Source organism: Physeter macrocephalus, chromosome 21, assembly GCF_002837175.3.
Source record: "Physeter macrocephalus isolate SW-GA chromosome 21, ASM283717v5, whole genome shotgun sequence".
NCBI classification, from domain to species: domain Eukaryota; kingdom Metazoa; phylum Chordata; class Mammalia; order Artiodactyla; family Physeteridae; genus Physeter; species Physeter macrocephalus.
In genome coordinates, this window is record NC_041234.1 from 101,464,119 (window position 1) to 101,477,831 (window position 13,713).

The window sequence follows — 13,713 nt, forward strand, 5'->3', positions numbered from 1 at the left end:
GAGCCTGTGCTCCGCAACGGGAGAGGCCACAGCAGAGGGAGCCCCGCATACCACAAAAAAAAAATAAATAAAAAAAAAATAAACTTATTATATTTTATTTTTGGCTGCATTGGGTCTTCGTTGCTGCACGTGGGCTTTCTCTAGTTGTGGTGAGCAGGGGCTACTCTTCGTTGCAGTGCACGGGCTTCTCACCGCAGTGGCTTCTCTTGTGGAGCCCGGGCTCTAGGCGTGTGGGCTTCAGTAGTTGCGGTGCATGGACTCAGTAGTTGCGGCGCGCGGGCTGTAGGGTGCGCAGGCTTCAGTAGTTGTGGTGTGCAGGCTCAGTAGTTGTGGCTCGTGAGCTTTAGAGCGCAGGCTCTATAGTTGTGGCACATGGGCTTAGTTGCTCCGTGGCATATAGGATCTTCCCGGACCAGGGATTGAACCCGTGTCCCCTGCGTTGGCAGGTGGATTCTTAACCACTGCGCCACCAGGAAAGACCCTTTTTTTTCTTTTTAAATTAACACTTTTGCTCCTTTTTTTAGTATTTATTTATTATTTATTTATTTATTTTGGCTGCACTGGGTCTTAGTTGTGGCATGTGGGATCTTCACTTGCGGCATGTGGGCTTCTTAGTTGTGGCATGCAGGCAGGATCTAATTCCCTGTCCAGGGATCAAACCCAGGCCCCCTGCATTGGGAGTGTGGAGTCTTACCCACTGGACCACCAGGGAAATCCCAGGGGATAGAGTCTTGAAGTCAGCAGATGAGTTTATACTGGAGCCAGAGGGCATCTAGATCCACTGGAAGTCTTTAATGAGTTGTATGTGGCTGTAAATGTACACATTTGGAGGAACATTCTGGTTTGCATGTAGACTGGACTAGTAGAGAGGAGGCCAGGCTTGAACCCACCAGTTAAAGGTTTGGCTTGTGGGCTTCCCTGGTGGCGCAGTGGTTGAGAGTCCGCCTGCCGATGCAGGGGACGCGGGTTCGTGCCCCGGTCCGGGAAGATCCCACGTGCCGCGGAGACCGTAATAAATAAATAAATAAATAAATAAATAAAAATAAAGGCTTGGCTTGTAAATACAGAGGTGAAAATAGTTGAGGGATGGGGGAACCAGCTGTATTTGCTTGGGGACATGTCTATTAGGAGAACAATATCAAAAATTTGAAATAACATGAATAACAACTTCGTGATTAATTTGTCCCCAGTGATCTCTCCAAGTAGGTGTTTACTTTGTCTTACTGATGTAACGACCCATTTCTTATCCTGTTAAGTGTATGGTTTGTGTTTCTTTTTATATTTCACATGAACGAATCCTTGCTAGAACTTCAGTATCCATTCAGTTTTCTGCTTTTTATTTTTAAATTTGAATCTGCCTCTAAATGACTCTTTTTACATGAGTTTAGCTGCATTTACTACTGGGAAAATTCCTCTAAGGGTGAATGCTGGGATGAAGAATGATTTGCAGTGCATTTGTAGTATGCCAGTGTTGCCCTGCTGGGGACTCCTGAACGCTTTTCCCTTTTTTAATGTGATCAACACGTAGCTTTTTGCAGAGAGTGGGCAAGTCAGTTGAACTAAGTGATTAGCAGCAACCTTAGGACTACCTTAAGAGAATGCTCTTTATTAGTGGGAGCTAAGTGGTGTTTCTATTTTCAGAGTTGAACCTAGACTTGAAATAAATATAATTTACACCTACTTTATACCTGAAGCCAGAGAAGTAAACTCTCAGTTTAAATCTGCTGCCCCTCCACCAGTATCAAAGTCCTTTTGATTTCAGAGTTTTCTCTTGTATCCATTCATTTTTTAAATAATCTTTTATTATATTATTTTTAATTGTATTTATTTTATTTTTGTCTGCGTTGGGTCTTCGTTGCTGCACACGGGCTGTCTCTAGTTGCGGCGAGCGGGGGGCTACCCTTCTTTGCAGTGCACGAGCTTCTCACTGCGGTGGCTTCTCTTGCTGCGGAGCATAGGCCCTAGGCATGCAGGCTTCAGTAGTTGTGGCACACAGGCTCAGTAGTTGTGGCTTGCGGGCTCTAGAGTGCAGGCTCAGTAGTTGTGGCGCACAACTTAGTTGAGGGCTTAGTTGCTCCACGGCATGTGGGATCTTCCCCGACCAGGAATCGAACCCGTGTCTCCTGCATTGGCAGACAGATTCTTAACCACTGCGCCACCAGGGAAGCCCCATTCATTTTTTAAAAAATATTATGTTCCCATTATTAGTTGAGGTGCTTGCTCTCGCCTGCTTGACCTACCTCGATAGCCTTTTAATGATTCCCTTCGCCTCTATTTCTCTAGCCTTCTGTTTTCCCTCTTCAGGGCTGTCGGACTGATCTTTCTGTAATACAGCTTTGGGGCCTATCACTTCCTTGCTTAAAGTTAGACATGTGGCTCCCTCATGCCTGCTGAATACAATCCAAATTGCTTTACCTGTCATTCAAGGTCCAGCAAAGTCTGACTTCAACACACCTTTTTAGATTTATTTCCTACTGTTTTTCTCATTATCCCCTCCTGCTCCCCATGAACCAGATGACTAACTCTTCCCTAATCTCACCTTGTGATTTACCTTCTCTGCACCTTTGTTTATTTCTGTCCCCTCCCACTTGTAATGTCCCCACCCCATTTCTGCCCTTTAAAATCCTGTGACTCTTTCAAGGGCTAGTTAGTTTGCATCACCATTGTGAAAAAGTCCCCTGACAGCCCCAGTTGAAAGCCGTCTCTCTTTCCTTTGAACCCCTGGTTTTTTGTTTGTTTGTTTTAACCATTTATTGAGAACTCAATTGGTGAATTACAGTAGTGCCAGGCCATAAATTCTGGGAATCCTTACCCCAATTCAGTTGTAAACCCGAGTCAGGGACCGTGTCTTTCCCCTCTCTGTAGCCTCACTTTTCATACCCCCCTACCCCTCAAAGACATATAGCTCAATGCCTTGCACTGGTATAGTCAGTGCCCGAAGAAACCTTTTGGAGGGCTTGGTTTGACAGGTTAGTATATAAAAACTCTGCCTGGTTTTACTCATCATATCATGTGGCACATATTCATAGGAGGGAAAATAGAGCAGTCTGTCAGGCAAGCAGATTCTCTATTTGTTAATAAGTAGTCCTAAATTTTAAAAAAGGTTGTGCTCCAAAATTTAGTTAAATTAGATGTTTGGCACTCAGAATTAACTTCCACATTAAAAAGCGATACACGGGCTTCCCTGGTGGTGCAGTGGTTGAGAGTCTGCCTGCCGATGCAGGGGACGCGGGTTCGTGCCCCGGTCCGGGAAGATCCCACATGCCGTGGAGCGGCTGGGCCCGTGAGCCATGGCCGCTGGGCCTGCGCGTCCGGAGCCTGTGCCCCGCAACAGAGAGGCCACAACAGTGAGAGGCCCGCATAAGGCAAAAAAAAAAAAAAAAAAAGTGTTACAGTTATAATACTATGAATATTGTATACTTTTTAAAGCAGTGTTACTCTGATTATTTTTATTTCATTCTATATATGGTATTTAAAAGTCTAGGTAAACCTACAAAAGCATGTTTAATTCATAATGTACCTAATAATACTAAAAACCCTACCCGGCATATATAACAGTCATTTGGGACAAATGCATTCAGCGTTACTACGTGGAGTATCAGGGAACACATGTTTCCCAACCTCCTGCACATCTGTGAAGGTAAGATCAGGATTTTTCCTTTTACTCTCAGACCGAGACGTGGGATTTATATCCAAGTTCTTGGCAGCCCATGACAGGGTTGGGAGTTGCTGGGGAGGTGCAGAGAGCTTTGAGAGACCAGGCCTGCTGCTGGCATACTGCGCCACCACTGCCCCACACCCCCTGTGTTTTAGACTGCTTCCCTGTCCCTGTGAGGTAAATGTTATTATCCCTGTTTTAGAGATGAAGAAACTGAGGCTCTATGAAGTTTACTAACTTGCCTGCAGTCTGTACAAAATAATAAGAGGTAGCATGAAGATTTGTACCCAGGACTGTCTGACACCCATGCCTGTACTCTTTCCACTAACCCTGCTGCCTTTTAACTGTCTGTAGCCTGCTGGGAGTAGAATACATTCTCCAAGCTTTCCCCTGCCTCTCTGTCTAAGAAGCAGTCAGTTTCTCCTTTTTGAGTTATCTAAGGGAGCATAGTGGTAATGACTGTGGAATCAGTCAGACCTGAGTTCTAATCCTGATTCTGCCACTTAATACCTAATAGTGTGACTGTGGGCAAATGATTTAATCTCTCAGAGCCTCAGTTTCCTCATCTGTAAAACGGGAATAATATCTACTTTGTGCATATGTGCAGACTAAATGACATTGTATAAGAGTCCACTGCAGTTACTGTTGCTGGCAGATGCCTCCTAAGTGGTGGCAGTAGTTACTGTCGCTGTTGTCGTTGTTACATTGTAATAATAGCACAAAAGACAGAGGCGATTAAAAAGGTACCTTCTTCCCTCTCCCCTGCTTCTCTTTTTTCTCTTATACTCTATAGGAAAACACAGTAGGGGATAGTGATGGATCTTATGGTCCACAAAGGTCTGAAATGAAATGAATTTGCATTTCAGAGGGACTTCCATATTTGAGGACTCTAGGGGCCCTTGAGGAGGGGAGAGGGTACCGGGCGATGGAAAGGAGTGTGAGATACTGCTTGGGAGGCTAGCTAGGGTGAGAGGTATGGCAGTGGAGAGGAGAGAAGCTTACCATCTCCTGAATGGCCGCTGTCGGGCTCACAACCAAATTCTTCCACTGAAGTGGCGTCAGGGTGAGCGAGGTGCCACACAGCGCAGCGGCGGGCCTGCCTCCATGCAGCACGGGAAAAGGAGATATCAGTGGGTGTTTGGCTGGCTCAGCTGGCAGCTGCCAAAGGACACAAAAGTCTAGGACTGGACATGTATGTTTCTTGAGCGATAGTCTCAATATACTGCACAAAATTTGAATATGCATGATAGAGAATTTTGCATTTGAGAATGTGTTCCATTTTCAACAATCATGATTTATTTGAAGAATTTAAAGCTGTTTAAAGTGTATGTATCTAGTGAGGTAGTGCGTTCTAATAATACTGATCTGTTTCTAATTCTGTAAATTAATTCTAATCATTTTCTATCTGTCAATGACTTTCTTTTCCTGCTCTGCTCTCAGGAAGAAGACAGCTTCCTAGAAAAGGTAATGCAATCCATTGGCGGTTATGTGTTTCCCTGTGCTTGATTAACATTTAACCATGGTCCCTGGAATTTATCCTGAGGCTTTCCCACATCAGACACCTCTGACTCCATGAGAATCCCCCAAAGTCCTGCCAGCTGTCTTTAAGTGTGTCTGAAGTACAGGAAAGATATTTATTTTACTGTACCAGTCAAGTCATTGAGACCCAGTACATAAAAGCAATAGGACTCAAGGTTCCAGATTTGTATTTTTGAAATAAGAAGTAACTAAAGAGCTGTCTTGATGTATGTGAAAGCTTGTGAGATGGAGGAGGGTACCGTTTGCCATTTTCCATTTCCGATGATAGTAAAAGCAGAAGTGAATTTCTGTTGCATTAAGAGTGATTTGGGGGAAGTGATAATAGTGATTAATTACTGAAAGAATACACAGGTACGATCAAGAAATAGATCATAGACTAGAATCCTAGAGCTGAATGAGATCATAAGGGATCGTCTGGTAGAGCTCCCTGCCTTCAGACAGGGTAAGGTGTCTTCTCCATTCTGATAGACAACCAAGGCCCAAGAAGGTTAAAAACCTCGCTGAAGTTATACTGCCCCTGACATCAGGGGTATGGGGCAGAGGGGACTAGAACCTGGGTCTTCTGAATACCCAGTGAAGGAACCGAGCAAACGCTCCTTCTGCGGTGCTTTACCACCTCTCCATCTTCAAGCTGGAGGGTGCCTGGCTCCACACAGGGCCATCCGGTGGAGAAACATGGGCCTGAAAAACATTCTTAAGCACTTTCACACGGTATCTAACGTGACCTCCCCATTTGGTGGAGTTTAATGCAGTTTGTTGGTGGAGATGGTGTACTGTTTTTGTGCTTCAGTTAATAGCACTAACGTTACAGAGTGTGAGCTTATCAGCCACTAAATGTGTCCCATTGAAAGAAGAAGACAAAGCATGCCTGGTTTCCCTTTAAAAATTAGAGTTCAGGATAATTTGTGGACTTTTTAAAAAGTATTGTTTCTTGTGCATAATCTTTCTCTAGACTTCAGAGATACAAGTATGACATTTCATATTATCACACATGAATTTGACAATGGATAGTGGATGGTGTATATAACCTACTGGCATTTTATTAACCTTTTGAAACCACTAAGGATTGAGACGGCTCTGCTTCCCAGCCCTTCCCTGTTAATAGCAGGCCATGTGTCTTTTCATCTTGAACAGTGCCTTGTGTTGCCTTAATGCCTTAGTACAGGAAAAGCGCTAATTGGATGTCAGATTTTTTAAAAAGGACATGAATCAGTGCTGAATAATTTATATATGGTAAGTTTGAAGGTGTCTGCTAAGGAATCTGTACCTGTGTTGCACTTGGTCCAGAAAGTGAGCAGAGTGCATTATGGACAGTGTTTTGGCTCAGATATCATCTGGATGCCTGGATTTAATACTTGCAACTGGAAAGAAGTTAGTGGGTGAGCCACTGATAGAAGGTCTGGCAACTGTAGGAGACGTGAATATCAAGTGATAGATTCCAAGGGAAAGAAAGAAAGGAAGCAAAACGTATGTGAAGAAGATAGATTTTAAATGATAACCAAGTGTCATGCTGCCTTCTCTTCCTTATTCCCTTAGAAAGGCGCACAGTGGCTCTAAAAGGTCACCAGTGCGTATTGAAGAACAGAACGTCAAGAAGAACCCTCTGCTCTGTTCTAGCGTACACACTATCTGGAAGTAATGAAATGCTTCTCTTCTTTCCCTTAAAGTGACACAGCTTAAATAAGGGTTGTGGATCAAATTTACAGCATTTCCTAAATTTGAACATATATCATATATGACCTTAAGCCGGAGGTGTAGGAGGGGGAAGATGCCAAAAATTGGTCACCATTTTCTCCACTAGATTTTTTTTATGAAGGCTGCCTTCAGATGCCTTTTAAGCTATTTCAGATATCTTTTTAGTATAATTTATATTTGACTATATAAACATAAGATAATTGAATTTATTCCCCATTTTCAAGTTCAGATTTAGTTACTGATCTAATTTATGTCACTTCTGGGTTTTCCTCTGAGATTCTTTCCGGAGACTTTAACATAGAGCAGAAAGTTAGGTGAAAGGAGTCAAAGCCCCAAGAAATCTTTGCTGAGCTATTACTATAAAGAATAACTTCTGGACTCAGAGCCTAGACTTTTCATGGTATTTCTGGCTCTTGGTATGCTGTATTCAGTTTACTATTTTTGGATCTTAAGACTTTGAGTTTTAGTGCCTTAAGATTAGACCTTCTATCAAGCCTGAAATATTCATGTATGTAGGTCTAATGTGAACTGTCTTTCATTCCTGAGGACCAGAGAACCTCATTTAAATCAACAATGCAAGCGCTGATATTTGTGGTAAGACCTGAAAGAAGAATAAGTTAAAAGTCAACAACAACAACAAAAAAAGTCAACAAAAACCTAAGTAGATGCTGCTCTCTCAAAGTGCTCTGTTGACAATTGTAATTTAATGGTCCATGAGTCTCCGGTGGTGTGTGGGCTCTACCGTGACTGTATTGCTCATTCTCAGTGTCACCCTTGAGAGGATTTACAGCACACAATGCATCCATGTGATAAACATAATAAAACCCAAGTGGAATGCTTAACGGTTAAATCAGGCATCTAGAAAAGGAGATCATTTAACTGTGGGAATCCGTATCGAGTGCCTTCTGACCAGGAGTGTCCCAGTGAGAAAAAAATGAAAAGTCTTAAGAGGTGAAGATCAGATTATACCCACATACGCAGAATTTGAGGGAGATTGTTACACACAGAAGTTTTCATCGAGACCCTTTTGATTCTCACCCCTCTTTATGTATTAGGAGAAATCCCTGCTGCAGATGGTTCCCTTGGATGAAGGTGCCAGTGAGAAACCTCTTAAGGTGCCCAAGGAGATCTGGCTCCTGGTAGATCACTTATTCAGACACGCCTGTCACCAGGTGAGTGAGAATGGGCCTGCCCTGCAACTTTGGAAGGTGTGTGAGTCCAGTGGGAAATGATAATACCTCACGTCAGTGTATACAGTGCTTTTAACTTTCCCAAGCCACCTCCGCGGAGCAGCACTGTCACATCAGATTGCCTGGGCAGATGGAAGTGTCCCCGTTTACAGATGTGAGAGCTGAAGCATGCAAGCTAGGTGTTTTACCTGAGACCACGGCATAAGAGTAATGGCGGAGCAGGGCCGAACTCCTCCCCTGTCTCCTGGCTACACATGCTTTCCCCGGGACTGCTGAGCACCTGAATCTGTAACGCCTGCTTTAGCTGTCATGGAAGCATTGCAGATTTCAAAGTCCAAAGCAAACTTCAAGCCCATTTCTTTAATTTGGTCCTCACTTTTCAATCCTATCTAAAATAGCTGCCACCCCTAACCCATTCTTCCAAAAAAGAAAACTTTCTTGGGACTAAATTGAAAGATAATGTTGTCTTACCTATGGAAAAGTGAAGAACTTGAAGGCAAGGTTTGGTATGGACATGCCCTTTTACTCCTGCCCTAGCATTCTGTGTATCAGTATTTGAATGTGGTTCCATGTTTGCACTCTGCCTTCTACTTGTCAGGAGGCTAGAATTGGGAACACCTGGTCTCCCCATGGAGCCCTCTCGTCCCCTGCCATATCAGGTACAGGCTGAAACCTTTGAAGATAATTTTCTAGTTTGAAATAAAATTTCAGATGGATTATAGAGATGATAAAGGGAAAAGGGGCCATTGTCACACCTTTTATATATTAGGAACATATTCGTGTTCCTAATCACGAATATGCACCTCACCCTGCCCTTTGCTTCCTGCTGCTCTCCTGATCCCTGGGTGATTGTCAGAACCTTAGTGCTGATCATTTTGCCGTGTTCCATTCATTGTGACCTCTTTGGTAGGAGGACCTGTTCCAAACCCCTGGAATGCAGGAGGAGTTACAGCAGATCATTGATTGTCTGGATACCAGCATTCCCAAGACAATCCGTATCCTTTTCGACAAAGGCTTAGGAAGCTGGATGTGTACTTGCCCAAACTCTTCTTCCCACCTACATTTGATTTTTTTTTCCATCTTTATTTTCTTTGTAGCTGTCGTCTTTTATAAGGTAATCAATGACTATACAGTTAATTCCTCTCAGGAACTTTCGACCTCTCTCCTTATCAGACTCTTACTAAAAGGAATCAAGGGTTAGATAATGACGACTTTTAATTGGCATGGGACACAGGAGCCACAGCCATGGTGCTGTTCTGCTTTAAGCCAATGATCACTCCTGTCACCAGGACAGGGAGGAGAATGGGAAACGGTGACTCGTTTCCAGTGTGAACTGTCATTCTGCAGGCCACATTCCCTTGACTTTCAAGTTGGGCCAAACCTCCCAAGAGTCTTTGATCAATTCTGTAACAACTCAGCTGCAGCATACCTGGACCAATAAAATATCAAACCCCAATTAGGATCAGGGTGCTCTGAATAAGAGGAAGGAAACCATCCCCGAGGGAGCTTGAGGAAGGGAGCAAATCGGGTCTAAGTGTGGCCTTTTCCTTGGAGCCTCTTTCCCTTGACGGGAGTCAATCCAGCTGGCAGTAATCACTCAGTGGCTGAGGCGCTGCTCATTTTCCTGGAAGCCCTGCCAGAGCCTGTCATCTGTTATGAGCTCTATCAGCGATGCCTCGACTCTGCTCAGGATCCCCGGATCTGCCGACAGGTGAATTTTATTGCTCTGAGAATGTGTTTGAGGCATGTTCCCCCACAGAGAAATCATTGATTTTTACCAAACCAGCTGGGCAGCCAGCTATGTGATAGGATGGGTCTGGATGTGTTGTTCATGGCAGGGCACCAGCACTGAGAGTTGGGACCCTTAAATTTTAGGTTGTGTTATTTCCTATTATATTTGCCACCCTTTTCCAGTTGACCTATTGAGTAGGGTGGATACCTCTACTCTGGGGTAAGATTAGTGAAACAGATCGTACATGGGATTCTGGATGACATGACCAGGAAGGGTGGGTGACACTTGTGAGCCTTTCTTTTTGTCTTCTTGGTGTTTGTTTTTAATCTTGAAATGATTTTGATGCACAATAGCTGAGAATACCTCTGACTCAGACTAGTGAGTATCGGGACGTGCTGCCACCCATGCTAAATGGCATTGCAGAGAAAACCACAGCCACCTGCCTAGGGAGATGGGAAAAGACCAGGCTAACACCCGTCTGCTCCTGAGGCAGGGCGTGCATGCGAATGTGTGATAACTGCGTGACCTGCTCATTGAGTGGACAGGGGCCAAACAGGATGAGCATTCTGCCTCAGGAGTTATCATTTGACAGGTACTATATTGGTGATGAGTAAATAAAGGAGGAGTCCTGTAAGGGTTGGATTATAAACTACTTTTATGGCAGCTGTGAGCTCTTCTTACTCCCTTCCTCCACCTGTTATCCTCACTGCCCACCCCCTTTTTTAAAAAACAGGTGATTTCCCAGCTTCCAGGATGCCATAGAAATGTTTTTCGTTACTTGATGGCATTCCTTCGAGAACTGTTAAAATTCTCCGAGTACAACAACGTCAGCGCCAACATGATCGGTAAGAGCACTTCCTAAGAACGGCCACACGGGGGCGTTGGTCAGGACGGTCCGTGTACGGTGCACACGTGTATTCCCTCCCTAGTGTCCAGGCCCGCGGCAGTCCCTTCCTCCCACTGCCCTCATCCCCTGGCCCCCCAGCCCCCATCCCTGAGGCTTCGCTTAGGTTGTGTCTGACCGAGGGTTTTCCCCTTTTCTTTCTCTCACCCTCTAGCTACTCTCTTCACTAGTCTCCTCCTAAGGCCTCCACCCAACCTTATGGCAAGACAGACTCCAAGTGACCGCCAGCGTGCTACCCAGTTCCTTCTGAGTTTTCTGCTTGGGAGTGATGAAGACTAATAACAAGCCTTTTCCTCTTACTAGTCTCCAAGATTCTAGAGGCGGAAGATCTTGGGCACCAAGTATTTCAGAATGATTTGAAAAGATACGCCACAGGAAGGGTCTGTTGGAGAATTTTGAGGCTGTTGGCATGAAAAAGTTCTGTTTCTAGTGCGAAAGGAAGCGAGTTTCCTAATCCCTCCCTTACCATATCCTACGCAGCAAGATACTTTTAGACTTATATTGCCAAGCCAAAGTTACCATATTTTGGTGTTTTTCTGTTCTCTCTTTGTAAGGCAAAGAAATCTGTATTTACACTCCTTTACCTTGGGATGTGTTTGTTGCCCTCCTGCCCAGCTGTCATGATTGTCCTTAGCACCCAAGGCCTGAACTCTGAGATGTTCCTGTTCTAGGCCTACAAGCACTACTTGCTGTAGCTCAGACTTGTCTGTAGTCCTTCGTCTAAAGCACTTTGGCCCCACCCCCTCCCCGTATCACCCCTTTGCTCTCTACTCTGCTCATACTATCATGTCAAAAGGAGTCTGGGTGAGGCTAGTGACTCCTTGGGTGTCTCCAAAAGCGAGTTAACCATCTCCATGTGGTTGTTACATGCATTTGTGCATCTCTACTACAGTGGCATCTGTACATTTCTCTAACATTGGCCTATTATGGATCTGCAATGGGTGGAACCATATTCTCTTGTCTCAGACCACATTTAGTAGCAGAATGTTAGGGACTGTTAGAGATGACATCTCATTGATGTGAGAGAATCACAGTCAGAGTGGAAGCACTTTGAGTGTTTCAAGAGTGAGACTATTCATGCTCAGCAGGTCCTGCTTCCTACCATCCATTTTGGTTCTTATTCAAATTTTACATGAGAACCAATCCTGGGTGTCTGTGGGGCCCATACCCTACTTAGAAATCCACCTCCAGAGCAACACTTGCACCACAGTCAAAAAGGGAGGCTGCACCTCAAGTGGGCCCCTCTGTAGAAACTGCTCCTTCCCCCAGCAGGGGCATTGAGGATAACCCTTAGAACCCCCCTCTCTGGGCTTCCCTGGTGGCGCGGTGGTTGAGAGTCCGCCTGCCGATGCAGGGGACGCGAGTTCGTGCCCCGGTCCGGGAAGATCCCACATGCCGCGGAGCGGCTGGGCCCGTGAGCCATGGCCGCTGAGCCTGCGCGTCCGGAGCCTGTGCTCCGCAAAGGGAGGGGCCACGGCAGTGAGAGGCCCGCGTACCGAAAAAAAAAAAAAAAAAAAACCACCCTGAGTTGACTCCTTGTCATGTTCACATGAAATCCCAGGAGCCTCATGTATAGGCTCTGTGTGTAGTCTTGGGCATTGACTCTTCTAGAGCATCAAAGGAGAGAGCTGCGGAAGCACCGCCATGAGTAGTTCTCCAATTCCCCCATCTCTTATGCGTTGAGTCCTTTGGGGGAAGAAAAGGTATGTGTATCCTGTGATATTCTGGCTAAAGCCTCTCCTGATTGGGAATTACAGAAGTAGGAGTCAGGTTATTGGTTGCCAAATCGCTGCAGATCTGTTAGGCCAGGGACTGGGTGTTGAGCTTAGTTAATGGCAGCCTGAGCTGAACAGTGTTGTCATCTTCACTAGTCCAGAAGGGGATCGCTGGAGAGGCGGATGATGGAAGCTGGGGCAAGGTCGTAACACAGAGACAGGGAAATGCCTGTCCTAGACACATTTCCCAGTCCACTGCCACCCGGGGCCTTCAGGTGGTCAGGGATGTGGTTAATGGAGCTGGGTGCAGCATCCGGCTCACTCTCCAGAAGGCAGACGCACTCAGTTGCTTTACTGCCTCAACCTTCCTTCCAGCTCTGGTCCTGGGATGTACACAGGGTTGAGGGTTTTAGACAATCTCTAGGGAGGGGGGACAAGAAATAGAGCAGACATAAGAAATCTGCTTCCCTGCTGTGCCTACTCCAGCCCCACCCTCTAATTCGTAAGTACCTCTCATGTACTATTTCCTAGCGCCTCTGAAGTAAGGAGTTTAGATCCAGCTGGTAGGGAAGGACTCTGCATCTATCGCTTCTAGGGAAGAAGCAGTTCAACCCCACGTGGTGATGTTGCTATTAGTCTCCCTTTCACTGTTTCCTGATTCTTATTCTGTAATTGTTTGTTGTATTTCCTCCAAATGTCTTGGTCACTAGGCAAAGCTGCTAGTGGGATTCTGTATTTCATGTCATCTTTTTTATTATAATTTATTGCAATTTTTTTCTGAATAAATATATGTTGTGTGAAAAACCAAAGTGTGATCTTAGGAAGAACTGAGGAGGGAGGCTTATGTCACTGGGTCCCACTTGACTGCTGCAGTCCCCACCGCTACACCTGGACTGTCATTTCCTGTCTTACAGGGAAATAGCCTAAGAATTCTCAGTATATTTTCCCTTGGAGAGGAGAAGAAGCCACACATTTTCAGAGGTTAATAAAGCAGTCACAGTGCTTTCAGAGGCCAGCCAAGGATTCTTGTTTTGACCCTGGGGATTCAGGCAACAAAATAACACTGTTTGTTAGGAGAAAAGATGTTGATTCTTAATGCCCATAAATGTCACACTGGGTCAGATCCATGATTGCGCCAGCCCCAGGAATCTGACAAACTTCGCTGTCCACATTTTGGGAGAACCCAGTTGGCCTTGGCAACATAGCCTCAGTAGTGTAGACATGCCTCCCAAAGAGCCTGTTTTCACGTAATTCATTTTGCAACTTTTGAAAAATCAGTT

General features: G+C 45.1%; 1 protein-coding gene across 5 annotated transcripts in view; it reads left to right on the top strand.

The window, feature by feature from the left end:
- Nucleotides 1–13,227, top strand: part of OCRL (OCRL inositol polyphosphate-5-phosphatase) — a 58,505-nt gene extending 45,278 nt beyond the window's left edge. Inside the window, exons 19-24 of one of the 5 annotated variants that reach the window (XM_024128118.3) lie at nt 5,099–5,122; nt 7,948–8,064; nt 8,993–9,077; nt 9,666–9,793; nt 10,548–10,659; nt 10,873–13,227. In XM_024128118.3, the coding sequence (XP_023983886.1) occupies nt 5,099–5,122; nt 7,948–8,064; nt 8,993–9,077; nt 9,666–9,793; nt 10,548–10,659; nt 10,873–10,997 (591 nt within the window). In that variant the 3' untranslated portion in view covers nt 10,998–13,227. The other 4 variants (XM_055081700.1, XM_055081701.1, XM_055081702.1 and 1 more) reach the window with 4 other exon arrangements.
- The last annotated feature ends 486 nt before the right edge of the window (nt 13,228–13,713 follow it).